At 37.0% G+C, this 16,144-nt stretch overlaps 1 protein-coding gene across 1 annotated transcript in view; it reads left to right on the plus strand.

Moving 5' to 3' along the window:
• The first annotated feature begins 279 nt into the window (after window positions 1–279).
• Window positions 280–16,144, plus strand: part of KCNAB2 (potassium voltage-gated channel subfamily A regulatory beta subunit 2) — a 1,357,533-nt gene continuing 1,341,668 nt past the window's right edge. The window contains exon 1 of the mRNA XM_044063012.1: window positions 280–1,084. Coding sequence (XP_043918947.1) covers window positions 876–1,084 — 209 coding nt within the window. The 5' untranslated portion in view covers window positions 280–875. The remainder of the gene's footprint in view (window positions 1,085–16,144) is intronic.

Genomic DNA, 16,144 nt, shown 5'->3' on the forward strand with positions numbered 1-16,144 from the left:
CTGGTTGTAGCTTTCTCAATATTTTGCTGGAAAAGACCTTTACTTAATGCTGTTCAGCTAGATCATCCTAATAGAGTAAGTAAAGCAAGCTAACTAGGAATATTTAGATGTCTAGCAAGTGTTGTGGCACTAAACGTTATAAATGTGTTTAAAGAAACATAGCAAAGGACAGCTGATTCATCAGTGATTGTCTGGTCAAAAACAAAGTAATCCATGAGTGGCTTTACTGCTGTACAGTCTCGTTAAGCCTGCCTTAATATTTATTGTAGGCAGGGCAAACTGGGATGATTATGCCATCCAGCTGCTAGATGCAAATAACTGAAGAATCTGTTTAGAAGGAATGAAATTGTTGTATTAGTTGAAGTTACAAAGCCTCAGTCTCTTCACAGTGCTGTGATGGACTATACAAATTCGTGAATTGTAAAGCTGTATGATATACAGATCTTGAGAAGCCAGTGTGTGCCTATCAAGGAGAGACAGAGAGAAGGAAGGAGATAAAAGGAAGCAGAAAAAGCTTGGTGACATTTAATCTTGTGGAAAGAAGTATATTTTGTTCTTATTTTTAGCTGGTTGCTTTGTACTGATATTTTTTCTTTCTATATCAGAATTCATTATTTCAGATTTATAATGAAACTGAACATATTCTTTGTAAAATCTCAGTAACAGTTCTTGTACGGACAGGAGTCTGGCAGTTCTGCACTTTTTTTAGTGGTAGTACTGTGTGTGGTTTTTTGCTTGCCTAATGTGTTACCATGTAGTTCTGAGAAAAAAATACAAGAAAATATTGTCTTTCAAACATTTGTTCTGAGCTGTCTCTTGGAAAGACATAAGTGAGAATCAAAGAAATTAAAAGTTAGGTGAGCTTGGCAGCAAATATGCAGGTATCTTTTGTATGCTCGGAACACAATTTAAAAAGTCGGAGTGTAGAAGATCGATTGAACCGACAGAATGCTAGTCCTAGCATTGGAACTCGAGGCAAGTTTAAAGCAGTGGCCATGGTTGCCCGAAGCCTTGGACAGTTGTCAGTGCAAAATGTTCAATCATCTAGTGATTCAAGCATGAAACAACCAGGAATGAAATACAGGTAGGGAGTTTATCTTTGGATTACATTTCTGTGTTACTTAATACATAAGAAGTTACTTGCATTTTTTCCCCTTGCACTGGTATTTTTATGTAGACTTGCTAGCATGTTATATAGCTTACTCACTTTTTTTTTTACTTTTCGGTAAAAAATTCATGGACAGTTTGAAAGGATTAGACAGTCATGTTCTCTTTTTTTCTACTTGGTAGTATGGCTTGTACCACTCTTTTTTTTTAACATCCTCACACATGAATACCATCTGATATATATATATATATATATATATATATATATATATATATGTGTGTGTGTGTGTGTGTGTGTGTGTATATACCACATTTTCAAGAAGACCCCTTAATTACGTACTGCAGTAGAAATGTTCACATGTATGGCACAGACTACAAATTATTAAAAAAAACAAACACTAAATTTGCATAAATTATAAAAAAATAATTTACATCCAAAAGTGTTCAGGCCATAAAGTAGATTAGTAATTTATATTAAAAGTATGTAAGGCTTACTCAATTTATAATTATAGACGAAAACCCTACTATTAAAATGTCTGATACGGTGGTATTTATTGAGCTGCCGATGACTGGATAAATGAGTTGAAATCTCGGTATCTTTACTTCAGTGCTCAACTACTTTGTGCAACTTACTTTTCCAGACTAAAATTCCTACTCATTTACCCCCCCCAAAGAAAAACAAGTATTTTATGTATAGGTTTGAGCAGGTATAGTATTATATAATCTTGAAAGACTGTACTTCCTTCAGGAATATTTATCATACCATAGACTGTGCAACTTGTTCTGTAAAACTTCACATTTTCCATATCATCCAGTTTCAGGCTAGGAAAAGTTGGTAACTTAGCTCTTCACTGTATCTGTTTGTTTAATATTTTCTACTATGATGTTTTGTTTTTATAGCCTGATAGTTTTTTTTTTGCTTAGCATTCCGACATAATATCTAGCGGTGCGGCCCAAAGCAATCTGTCTGTGCTTTAACTGTGCTTCTGTTGCTCTAACATGTATTTTGTAGCTGTTTCTGTAAATTAAATGAAACTTTAGTAGAGTCCTGCAGGAAACTATCTGTATTTTGCATATTTATTGCTGTGATCTTATGAAAAGCTACCTTAAGTCTGTTTCATTGAAAATAGTTGGCTATTCATGATTCAAGCAATGTGTTTTAAGCCTATGTTTGGAGGGCTAAGATCTCTAGGCTTGCAAGGCATTTAAAACTGTATTAACGCATATTACACTGTCTAGTGAACTATTGGGAGTGTTTCCCTTCTCCTTCTGTTTAGCTAATATGTGGCTGGTGACTCCTATACTGTTTTCTTAGACCTGCATGCTATATTATATATACCGTGTGCACATACTAAAGTTAGCATAGCGTATGTGGGTGGTGGTTTATCGCCTGTTAGTATTGCTCTGGTCTATTTGTGCTGCATTTATTCATTGGTATGCTTTACACTTCCACTGAATGTGAGGATTGCATGTGCTGTACTATGTCTCTGTTGCTCTAACATGTATTTTGTGGCTGTTTCTGTAACATAAATGCGACTTTAGTGGAGTCTTGTAGGAAACAATCTGTATTTTGCTTATTTATTGCTGCAATCTTATGAAAAGCCACCTTAAGTCTGTTTCATTGAAAATAGTTGGCTATTTATGATTCAAGCAATGTGTTTTTAAGCCTGTGTTTGGAGGGCTAAGATTTCTAGGCTTGCAAGGCATTTAAAACTGTAATTAACGCATAGTACACTGTCTAGTGAACTATTGGGACTGTTTCCCTTCACCTCCTGTTTAGCTAATATGTGGCTAGTGAATCTTGTACTGTTTTCTTAAACCTGCTATATTCTATATACCATGTGCACATACTAATGATAGTATAGCATATGTGGTCAGTTTATCACATATTAGTATTTCTCTGGTTCATTTGTGTTGCCTTTCTTCATTGGTATGTGTTGCACTTCTACTAAATGTTAGAATTACACTCTACCCTGATAGTAATATTTTTGTTTCATATTTCATGCTTGCATTTCTCAGCTATGGTATTTTGTCTCTCCTGTACTTCCCTCCATCTTCTTCAGTGACCTAACTGCAGCTGTTTCTTACTCTCCATTGTTATTTTTAGATTTCCATAGCCCCTGCGACCAGGTTCCTTAGCCGTTCCCCTTCAAATGGTCCACAGCAGTGTTTATCTGCTCTAGCAACTTCATGAGCCTGGCCACTAAACAATAAAAGGAAACAATCATCCTGAAAGAAAAAGGACTAAAAAGGCATTGTAGGTGCACTTGACTTCCACAATATTTTGGCTTATCATTGTATTAAGTGCATAGTGTATTTTGTTAACTGTAGGCCAGGGACGGCAGCTGCCCCCCTCCCCCATTCACAAGCTAGCATTGCTTGTAATCTTTAATTACAAATCTCCTTAATATACAGTCACATACCCTTTTATTAGTTGTTTCTGACTCCCAGTTAAGCCAAACACACTAAAGTTAACATAAGTACAAATACACAGCACAAGGTTTCTGAATTGGCTAAACAGTACATTGTAGGCAATAAAGATGTCACTTTTGTTCTGTAAGGTCCTGCATATATTCTACATATATCTTACATTTCCTAATAGACAAACAGCTACTGATTGTTTTTGAGCTTTCTTGCATCTATTCTCGCATCTCAGGTGTAGCTTCATTCCGTTCACCCTCGCTACGCTTGGGCTCACTTTGCTCCCCTCCCATATCATTTCCTTTATACCTAACCATTGTTAACACCCACTATGCACCTTACTTCCCCTTCCTGTTCTCCACACAAACCAGAGCTAATCATTCCCCTCTCCCACACTACACTAGCAAACTATTACTTCTCCTTCCACTACCTACATTACTCCTACTCCCCTACTCAAACATCACCTAAGCAACACACTCACACATACCTACCAGCAAAATAAACCTACCACTAACTCCCCAACCACCAATTTCAGTATTCTAGCACTCAATACTCTTACCAGTCATGCCTTTCTCTACAACCCTTTTTCTTGTACTACCTTCATTACTTCTCCTTCACACTCTCACCTCACTTCATATCCAGTTATCTCCTATTCTCAAAGCTCCTACAATACCTCATACTAGGGATACCTCATCATTCATTTGCTATTTTCACTTCTATCTTTTCTACTAAAATTCCTCTTCCTAAAATCAAAATTCCCCCCACCTACCTATATTCCCTAAAAATAAAACAAAATATTTTATCTTTACCTTTTATAAATATAACTGTCACTACTACCCTAATGTTCTTCTACTTGCAAGAGATACTAAAAGTATATTAAACAAGGTTAGTGAACTTCATGCTTGGATCTCAAGCCACACTCCTAATGTCATCACCCTAACAGAAACTTGGCTAAAACCCCAACACCATGACAAAGACTTTCTCCCTCCTGGCTATAGTACACTGGCCTTGACTACCAAAAGAAAAAGGGTGGTGGAGTTGCCATTGTTTACTCTAACCACCTTACTCTGACAACTCCTAATAAAACTATCCTGTCCTTTTCCCCTGCTGAAATGCTGACAGCCAACCTTGTACTTAACACCAATACCACCATCACAATAGTAGCAGTCTGCATTCCCCCCTGGGAATAACTTACCCCTGCTGGAAAACATTCTCTCATACTTCTCTCAGCATATTCCTAATGAAGCTATTATTCTTGGTGATGTTAGTATTAATTGGTTAACTCTCTATACCCCAAATTCTTCCTTACACTTCAACTTGTACGGCTTTACTCAACTTATCACTGATGCCACCCATACCAACAACTCGCATACACACAGCATCCTTATCGACTGGATTCTAGTCTCTCATCCCTCTAAATATCACAATCCTGAAACCCTTCCCAACACACTAAGTGATCACCCCAATAAAAGTACTTAGATTTATCCCTCGCTTTACTAAACAGCATAGATTTATCACATGACGCAAGCTTACATAACTTCCACCCTGACACCTTTAAATCTCTTCTCTGTAAAGTTAATTGGAATTTCCTTACCCAACTGCCCCTTGATGATGCTATCCTGTCTTTCAGCTTTACCTTTCTCAGTATTCTTGACTCACTTGCCCCACTTTGCACAGTCTGTATTAAATCTAATACATCTCCATGCCTATCAAATTCTACCCGCATCCTAATGGAAAATAGAGACAGAGCATGGAAAACATGGACCAAAACAAACCTCCCTGCAAACTTGCTAAAATACAAAGAACTTAGAAATCAGATCAAAAAGCATATTAATAAAGATAAAAGAAACTTCTACTATAATCCACCTTCAGCCTTGAAATCTTACCACCAAAAAACTTTGGAAATCCTTAAACCACATACTACATCCTGGTGGTCCCTGCTACCCCAATCCTTCTCCTGATAACACTCCCAAATATACTGCCTCCACCTTCAAGACATATTTCATTGACACTCTATCCAAACTATTTAACTCCAGTGCCAATTCATCTACCTTTAATAATATTTCTAACCACTCTCTATCAAATCCACTGTACTCTCATCAAGTTTTTTCCCCTCAAACCTGTACCCACTAGCTACATCAAATCCCTACTTTCTAAACTCAAACCTTGCTCAGCTTCTACCGACAGCATTCCTTCAGTTAACTGCTGACTCCCTTGCTCTCCCTGTATCTATCTTAATCAACCGCTCCATTTCAGAGTCAAAAGTCCCTTCCATATGGAAACAATTCTTTGCTCTACCAATACATAAAGGAGGTAACTCCTCAGACATCATTAATTTTAGACCAATTGCCATCCTCTCTCCTCTTTCTAAAGTTCTAGAACAATGCATACATAAGCAAGTTATGCACTACCTACTCTCTGAAAATATGCTTACACCTACTCAACATGGCTTTAGACCAAAGCATAGTACTACTACTGCCCTACTATCATTCCTTAATATTATAACCCTTGCCAGAGATAACAACAAACTTGTCTCCTGCCTATTATTAGATCTCGCTAAAGCTTTTGACAGCGTCTCTCACCCTCTCTTTCTGCACAAACTAACCAACCTTAACTTCTCCCCTGGTACTGTTGCATGGTTTTCCAGCTACCTCACCGACAGATCTCAAGCAATAAACTGACAGTCTGCACTCTCACCTCCTATCCCAGTTAAAATGGGTGTCCCTCAGGCTTCCATCCTTGCTCCACTACTTTTCAACATCTTCACTAATCTTCTTTATTCTTCCTGTCCTCAGTTATCACTGGTCCAATATGCTGATGACTCTGCTGTCATCACTATTGCTGACAGTCCCTCCAAACTCATCTCTACAACACAGACTTCCTTTAACTCAGTAGAAAACTGGCTTATCCTTAACCCAAAAAAAAAATAAGCAACTGCTTTTTCTTCCTAAATACTACAACCAAATTAAAGCCACTTTCACAATCCTGTCCCTCAATAAGACACACATTGAGGTGGAAACTAGCACTAAACTCCTTGGTGTCATCATTGACAACCAACTTAAATTCGATCTACACATTAACAACTGTATCAAGAAAACTCATCAGAAACTAGGGCTCCTCTACCGCAACAAAAACTTTCTCACCAGTGAAGCTAAAGTAACTCTCTCTTATGCCTAACTCCTACACAGTCTATTTTATGGCTCTCAAATTCTTACTTGCCTCAACTCCACACTCCTTGCCAAACTTGAAACTACCTACAACAAGATAGCCAAATTTGCAGTACATCAAACTTATAAGTCACATCACTGTCTCTCACTCGGACACCTTAACTGGCTTGAACTACCTCACCAGCTTCTTCTCCCTCAACTCCAGATCATCCACTCCATCCTTTATCAGTCTTCTTACTGTCCTACCCTATCCTCTGTCATCTCCCACTATTCACCTGCTAGATCCCTCCGGAGCTCTAACCTAGATCTGCTACAAATCCACAAACCTAAACTAAGAAAAGATGCATTTTCTATAGCTATAATCCTTCCAAGGCATGGAACAAACTCCCACTTGAGATCAGGTCACTCATGCAACTTAGTCCATTCAAGCTAGCCACTAAAGAATACCTGTTAAGCCAGTGGACCTGCCTCTGTACCCACCCCCACCACCCCTTAAACAGTTTATCAGCCCTAACTGCACACCTCTATCTGCTCCCAACCTGTGTAACTTTGTCTAACTCTCTAGACCTTGTCTCACATTAAATTCTCTATCCTAAGCACATTACATAATTCTTATCTGCATAATGTAAGATTTTACTTCTGGTGACAAAACTATTTAGTCCTTCTGAATGATGTAGGATTTTAAATCTGACAGACATAATAATTAGTTTACTGTAGTAAATCTTTGTTTTTATGTATATGTTGCTTTGAATATTTTCTGTAAACCAGTTGTTTGTTTACTTATTTTTGTAGATTATAATCTGTAGAACACGTGGAGCTTTTCTCCCCAGGCCTTCGCTGAAAAAGGGCTACTTAGCTCAGTCGGACAAAACCAGTCAAAACAAATGTAAAATAAATAAATCTGTTGCTGCTGCTTACTCTGTAATTACTTTCAGTATGTATCACAATCATCAAACCATGAATTTAAATGCTGCTGTGGGGTGGTGTGTTTAATTTGAAGGAAGTGGTGATGGTTTACACAATATAAATAGTTTGTTGACCATGTGAGCCTGCTGGACACAGCACCCTTTTAAGGAGTATTTGTTCAAATTCGCATAGTTTGTGAAAAGAGAGGAAATCCAATCCAGGGCTTGTCAATGCTCATAGCCTTAACTCTGTGAGCTAAATCTATTATAACCAACTCATAGTAGCTCATAAAATCCTCCACCAACCTACCCACAGTCTAGCCAATATCATTACCCCATACTTCAACCTAGCATCCCTTCGCTCTTCCAGCAGAATGCTAGTACAACCTACCAAAGCCAACAACTCAGCCGGTGATTCCTTATTGTCTTACACTGCTGGCAAGAAAATGGAACTCCCTTCCTGCTGAACTCACCACCAATTGCTCCTTGCCTCACTTCAAAATATCACTAAAGACACACATACACAATAACTGGCTCTGTCCTTGTCTAAACCCTGACTAAAACCCAATTTATTCAGTCTGAGTTACTACACTGACTTGCGTTTCCACCAAAGCTTGTCTAAGTCTTAGTTAGGCTTAGTCAAACCCAACGTCACTGATATAATCCATTTCTATCTTAGCTATCTAAGATAATTCCCCTTTTCTCTCCGTACCCTCCTTCATTTTATTTTTCTTCTACCCCTTTATTACCTCTAGCTTCCATCATCTGAACTGCTACCTTCCTTTCTCAGCCTCTGCTGCCTTCTACCCAACCTACTTCTCTCTTACCTCATTCTTCCTCTTTCTTTACAAACAACCTTCCTTTTCCTGTCTCCTCTTCCTACACCCTCATTTCTCTAATATGTTCTTTTTCCCCTTTATTGCTTCCTCCATCTCCCACTTTTTTTACTTCTCTTATTAATTTAAACCTTACTTCGAAACTTTCTTCATTATGGAACCTGTTTGTAGTTGACATCTGATATCTGTTAAATTGATTAATATCTCTGTAAATATTACCTTACTTAGAACATTTTCTTAAATTTGTAACCTTTTTGCATTTTTCTTTTGATTTTTTTTGTTAAATTGCTTATATTACTGCATACATCATGTTACATGTTTTATTTTGGAGCTTTTCTCCCCGGGCCTCTGCTGAAAATGGACATGTATCCAATCAGACTTTCCCGGTTAACAAATGTAAAATAAATAAATAAAATAAACTGATATACTGGAATGGGATACTAATGCACTTGTATGTCAACACAGAAAAATCACTATCATAATAAAACACTTCATTATTTCAAATAGATAATAGTTAGAATTTTTATTTCTTTACTTATTTCAAGATTTCTTAGCAAATGGCACAACATTCTTTAGTGTGTGTGTGTATATATGTATGTATATATATATATATATATATATATATATATATATATATAAATAAAAGTGTCTAAATATGTACATAATGTGTGTGTGGTTTTATTTCTGTAAAGTGAATTGGTTACACTAAAACATTTTGTCAGTAATACTGACAAGACTGCAAAATAGAATATAATAGTTAAATGTTTAGGTATGTTGGAGTTATTGACTCAGAATGGAATTTTGCAGTGCATATGTAGTAACTGCCCTGACCTGAGCTTTTTCTTAAATAAGTACAGTGGTTCAGCTCTTTTTTCTTTTAAAAATGACTAAGTACAGAATATGCAATTCCTCCGTATTGTTAGATGTAATACTTACAATTTCTTTTTGAGGGGAAAAAAAGCAGTAACAGTAGAAGGTGGGGCTTGGCGTTTGAGAGACTTTATTCCCCCTTTAAATCGTGGATAAAATAATTAAGACTAAGTAATGCAAAATAAGTCTCATTTTGAAAACAACAATCTAATGAGCAGACTGGCATGTGCAGTATAGCACCTTGCAGAAAGCTATTAGAAACTGGAACTTGGATCTTGATGCATTCATATAGAACTGTGAATGGCCATTGCGGTAGATTGTATTGGAAAGAGGGTTTTACACTTACAACTGATCATAACAGTATTTTTTCGCAATATTGTATTTTTTCATCCATTAGGACAGCTTTTAAGAAATCTACAACCTTATGTGAGTAAGATTGCAAGGAAGCTTATTTCCTTAGCTGGATCTGAACTGTTCATTTTATGGACTATAAACAGGTGTTTTATCAACTGAGCTATGCTGACAAGTGCATAAACTCTGGGCAGCCTGTTGTTTTCTTCACGTGGTGTGTGGATATGGAATAGTTTATGCATGAATATGCAGTTTTTCAATATTGTGATGCTGTGAAGACAGATTGAACCAAGACTTGAAGGCTGTATTGAGATACCACAAATTTATTATTAGCACAGAGTCAGTAATGCTGGCCTTCTCTATATTATGTGATTTGTGTATAATTCAGGGTGTCAGAACATAGACTAGTTTGACATCTGATCCCATTGAATACCTGAAATTTCATCTTTATCAGTTTATCTGTAATGAACTTGTTCTGAATAAAGAATCAGGAGAAAAGTGCCGTACACTGGACTACGTCTTGTGTATCTTGGTAGATAGAAAGCAGTAGTTTGTGAAGTGCATTGCAGCATCATTGCCTGCTGTAGGCTGCACATTTATCTTTAATACTGAAAATTCAAAAACTATGGTTTCTAACTGCATTCCATCTAGTGTATATCTGCGTGTGTGTTCGCCTGTGTATTTTATAGTGACGTTGTACTGCAGAATAAAAGGAGATGCTGTTCCGAGGTGCCATTCTTTGAATGAGGCATGGAATTGCTGTTCTACCTGCCTTTAATGTTAGTAGTTAAGGAGGATTTTAATGGTGCCTTGGCATTAGGCAAACATTAGAAATCTCTCTTGTACATTGGCCTTATTTTCATTTTTCCTTAAGTACCACTTTGGTTCATGAGTTGAAATGTTCTTACTGTTATAACTTGGATTAGTTTACTTAAAAATTTACCAGATGAATAAATTAATAAAAACTAAGGCAAGCTGTATGCTTTGACAACAAACATGGACTGCCTTTCCTGAAGTTTACAGCTTATTTTCATTGCTTTTTTTTTTTTTTTTTATTGTTTGTTAACCGTGGTAGAACACCGGTTCAAAGGAATAACTTTTCAGGTTCGATTTGGAGAATAAAAAAAAAGAAAGAAAAACAAATGCACGTTTGAACATAAGTAGCAAAATTAGAACGCAAGTGATTACGCATGGGAAGATTAATAAATACTGCTGTATATGAAGATTAAAGTGTAGATGTGTAAAATATGTATAGTATTTATTACATAAGTGAAAAGTATGTGGCCTATCATAAACATAATTGGCAAATATACAATATTATAAGAAAATTGCATGCCTTGTGTCGTAGTGCTGTAATGACTAAGCACTAAATAAACCATGATTAGAGATGACTGCTGCTTCACATTGCAGCTACTTGAGGAAAGGAATGTAAATACCGCAGCAATGTATTGACACATTCATGCAGCAAGATTCAAGTATTGCAAGATGAAACATCCTTTCAATATTCTTAGTTATTTTAATTGTCTTGGAATTATGAAGTACAATATATATATTTAAATATGTTTAAATTTGGTGCAGAATATCATCTGGGAGCTAAAACGTAATCATTGCAAGATTTTTTTTTTTCTGTCAGAAATTATAGTGTTTACTGAGTTTGTGGAACTATTGTTAGATTTAACAATTTTAACAAAATTAAGTGCAGGTATACAGTAGGTGGACTGGACACACTAAACTGGCCGTAAGTAAGAGTGTGTGCGCCAGTGACAGGTGTGAATGAATTACCATGGCAGGGCTGGCCACCTGGTAGTGTAATCCTTGGCTTGAAATTATTGTCACTGCAGAAGTGACAGCCCGACCCCATGTGCAAAATGGGAAAAGGGGGTTGAGGATGGATGGATGCACTTAAATTTTATTTACTCTGTATTTTTTCCCTTGCCAGATCATTCTTTAGCTTTATTATGTTTTTTTGGTGTTGCAATTACAGTTTTATCTGCAGTTATCTTCCCTTGAGTAGCACTATGCTTGTGTATTAACCAATATTTTTAATATAAATGCATTTACCTGTATTTTTGTAGTGGACATATATTTCGTAAATGACAACACAAAGTACTTTTCATTTTCAAGGCCAGTAAACTGTAAGAAAAATAGATGTTTATGCAACAAAATGTAATGGCTTGAATGCAAAACTGTAGAAGAAACCATCTGCTAGTGTATGATGTAGACCAGCCAGTAAGAGTTCATGAATTTGGGGCCAAAGGAGTCATGAGGGACTAATTAATAGGGCTGCAGGCGAGGAAAGAGGCACGCACGTGTAGAAACATAAGGTGACCTCCAGCACTTCCTTTTGAGCACTTATCAGAAGTGTATCATTCACTTTCAGAACCAGAGATCTTACATGATCCAGTCTTTCAGTTAAAGCATTTAGGACCAGCTGTGTCAGGCTGTAGTTAGCTCAGCACCTAAACACTTTCCCTTGTTCAGACTCTTCCTCTGCTCCCACAGTGCTCTACAAGTTGTCTTTTCCAGATATCTTTTGCCGTGGAGCAGCTTGCATTAGATAAAATAGCCCCTGTCTATATTCATGCTTTTGTAAGCATTTTTCATATCTGCTACTATTTAGAATGCTGTAAAAATTGGCCTCCTTATTGTTTTCTAAAGTCTTTGTCAATATTTATATCAGACATAAGAGCTGAAGGATTTTGTCTGGGAAGGGAAGACAGCAAGAGTCACGTGGGGTAAGATGATTCTACCACTAGAACAAGGTGGACTAGGATTACCTAATCTGAGGGGGTATTTTAGAGCAACACAGTTAACACTCTTATATACACAGCACAAGCAGAAAACTATAATTCAAAGTGGAAAGGAATGATGCTGACACGGAAGAAGCTCAAAAAGTAGGGATTGGGATTGGGATTTTGGATGCAGACTCTTAAGAACAACCAAAATCATACAGAGTACAAAAAATGGGTTACCAAAACTCAACACTCTCCTGGGAATTTCTGATTTTACATATTCCACCGGAGAATTTGGACAAAACAAAAAAGATTGTAATTATGAATATTAGTTTACTAATGAAATTATATATAGCCACAAATTGGTTGAACCCAGCACAGGTGTCGTGGCAAAATTTCAGGCTGTTAGCGATTAAGCATATATTAGCGCACAAATTGTTAATTAGAAATAATAAGAAAAGTATAAACAGCATAAAAATTTGGGAACAAATCTTTAATATTATTTTGGCGTAGCGGTTCCTATCCACTTTCCGTCAGGACATTCTGTATGTGTACCAACACATTCTTGGATTAGATAGAAAATGTAGAAATAATACAAATTATTGGCTTGAGTTGGTTTATAATTGTCTATTGTAGATGCTTTTATGTTTAATTTTTTGTGATTTTAATTTCCTGTACTTGGTTAAAATGATATTTATTCTTAATGTATTATAGGGAAATTCAAAATGGAACTAAAACATTGGAAGCAATATTGTACATAATGTAAATAGTGTGTGAAATGTATAATGGTTTGGCAAAACAATAAAAATGATTATTGAAAAAAAAACAAAATCATACAGAGTATTATATTCATAAAATAGCAGAGTGTATTCTAAGAACCAAACCAGCACAAGAATGGAGAAAAGAGATTTTGCCGATAGGGATGACTGTGGTCAGGGATACAGATAATAGGCAAGAGGGGGCTGGAATTTATTGGAGGAAACGGGCAAAGGAACCAAGGTATTGGGAGCAAATGACTAGAAAGGTAATAGATTCGGAAGAGGCCAAGAATTTATTTGGACTGCAGGTTAGAGACTGCCTTCCCTATCAAGGATTGATATCAAAGTATAGGCAAAGAAAAAGAAATAGGGGGCTCCTAAATGAAAGACCAGCACTGGTAGAGTTTGTAATAGAATCTAGAACAGACACTGCCATTAAAAAAAAGAATAATTAATAAAGCATATAAAATATTGCATGATAATCATAAGAAACAATCAGAGGACGTTAGAAAGGATGGGGAAGAGAGATTGTACAAGCAATTCACAAAGAGACAATGTGGGATATATGTATACTTCCCAAATATGCAAAAAAGTCTAGAAGATTTAGGATCTTTGCCTGGAATTGTTTACATAGGTATTGGTGTACCCCAAGTACACTCCAAAGAATTTTTCCTCAGGTGGATAGCAAATGTTGGAGGTGTGATGGGCAAGAAAGAGGTAACTGGGAGCATATTTTTGGGAGTGTAATGAGCTGGCGGACTTTAGGGATTCCTTGCAGACCGTTCTGTCGGAGATCCTGGTTGAGTAGCTTGGACTGTCTGGGGAAATTATTTTTTTGAGTTATGCTACATAATCGGAATTGCCTAGACATAGTAAAGCCTTGCTGAGTCGAATTATGGTGGCTGGCATAAATGCAGTTACTAGAAAATGGAAATCAAATTCTAGACCAGCTTTACCAGAAGTAGGGAATATAGTAACAGATATAAAAACAGCAGGAATTGGGATCTTTATAAAAGGGAAAGAGCCAAATACATAGGAAAAAATGGGAATTGTGGGAACAATGTATGCAGAGCAGGAATGAGGTTTAAGAGGCAGGATTTGAATGAGCTATATAATGCTTAACTGACAATGACTGGATGGTTTATAAGTGATATATAATGTTTGCAATTACAGTTGTTTTAATGATGTCTGTGATGTAAACTGTTTGCAACTAAAGTGATCTCATTTTTTTATTTTTTCATCTATATAAATGTAAGGTTGCCTTTGTCATATGTGAAAATGTAATAAAGATGTTTGGAGAGAAAAAAATATTTATGTCAGACATTATATTTTTTCTTTCAGATATTACAGTTTTATAGCTACATCTCCTACCTTTGTAACGCCTAAGTTGCCATTTTGTACTTGTTTGTGCTAGAGTGCTAGAAGTTTGCTGCTTTTGTGTAGTAAGCTGCTTCACTTTTTTCTTATTCTGTGTTTACTCTGCTAATTTGCTGCTGTTGGTTTGGGTAGTTTCAGGAGGTATGTCTGCTGGCTGGTGAAGCATAGAAGGGGTCAGAGTTCAAGAACTAATAGAAATGTGGCCATAAGATCTCACCATAGGATGGACAGTTATGAGTGGCTTGTTTTGGGCCTATTCATTTTCAAGAGGAATTCGACACCTGTAAGTGATTAAAGCAAAAATAAACTCCTGGCAGAAAAAAACAAAGTTAATTTTGAACGGACTGTTCTACGGGGGGGGGGGGGTCTTCTCAAGATTCCAAACATTTCAAAAAGACCTGAGCTGCTAAAATGTGTTCTAAAGATGAGGAAACTCTTACATGATAGATGTGCCATGTTTACTTCTGTAGTTATTGGATATTCTAAGGCCGCTTGGCTTTATACATCTATTCACCCTCCCATCAATGTAACCCAGACAGATAATGTTGAGGAGGAGAGGGAATTACAGGTTCAGGAATGCAAGATGCAGATACACCCCCACCCCAAGTAAGTGGAAGGAGACTGAGAAAACCAAGGCTGCAAAGCCTTTCTATCCTTTTATGAGAAAGTATTATACTGTATTCAGCTAAACAAAGTGTTTAGGCAAGAACATACAGAATAGGGCATTATGAGTTATGACAGGCTGAATAATTGTTGTAACAGAGCAATGACGACTTCCCGGGCCAGTAATCATCCTGACTAATGTTATAGTAATAAATAAATAACATTAAGGCAATACCTTATTCTGCCTTCAGTAAGGAATAACACTTTAGGATGTGCAAACAGAAATGTGTTTAACAGCACTGGGAGACCTGACCATCTTCATAAAGGTGTAAACCAGCCTCAATGAACAAAGGAAACTGCATCTTTTATACATTTGCTTATCAGTTCAACCATGCAAAGTTTTTACATTTACATTGGTTGTAGCAGTCATTGACTTTAGAAGTGTTCCCATTCCTCTTGATTCTTGCCTTGGACTTTACGTAAACACCTTCCTTTATAGGTTCATAGGTAGGTACTAGGCTATCGGCCCACGGGCCTACGTAAGCCTAGCCAACAAGGTTCCCTGGCTTACGCCACCCAAGAACGTTATTTTCCTGTGCCACTGTCGAGCAGAGACACAGAAGTGATCCCCGGGGTGTATTTCCTATTTCCCATCCACTCATCAAGATTTTTCTTGAAGAGTGCTAATGAAGAACTTTGCTTGACATAAATGGGTAGCCTGTTCCAGAGTATGGGAAGTCTCTGGGAGAGGAATCTATCCCTCCAGCATGTCCTGTTTATTGTGGCGACAATATTTAGGTTCCTAGAGCGTGTAGCTTGGAGGGATTGGGATTTCTTTAGGTGTAGCATGTCCAGCAGCTCTGGGTTTGACATAGCTTTATATGATAGGCAGAGATCACCTCAGAGTAGGCAATATGCTACAAAGTTAAGCTGGAGTTTTTTGAGATGGTCAGTGTATGGCATTTGAGGCCAGTAATCCTCTTTGTGAGGTACTTCTGTGGCCTTTCCAGCTGCTGC

Source organism: Protopterus annectens, chromosome 2.part1 (assembly GCF_019279795.1).
Source record: "Protopterus annectens isolate FY-2018-M chromosome 2.part1, PAN1.0, whole genome shotgun sequence".
Taxonomy (NCBI): domain Eukaryota; kingdom Metazoa; phylum Chordata; order Ceratodontiformes; family Protopteridae; genus Protopterus; species Protopterus annectens.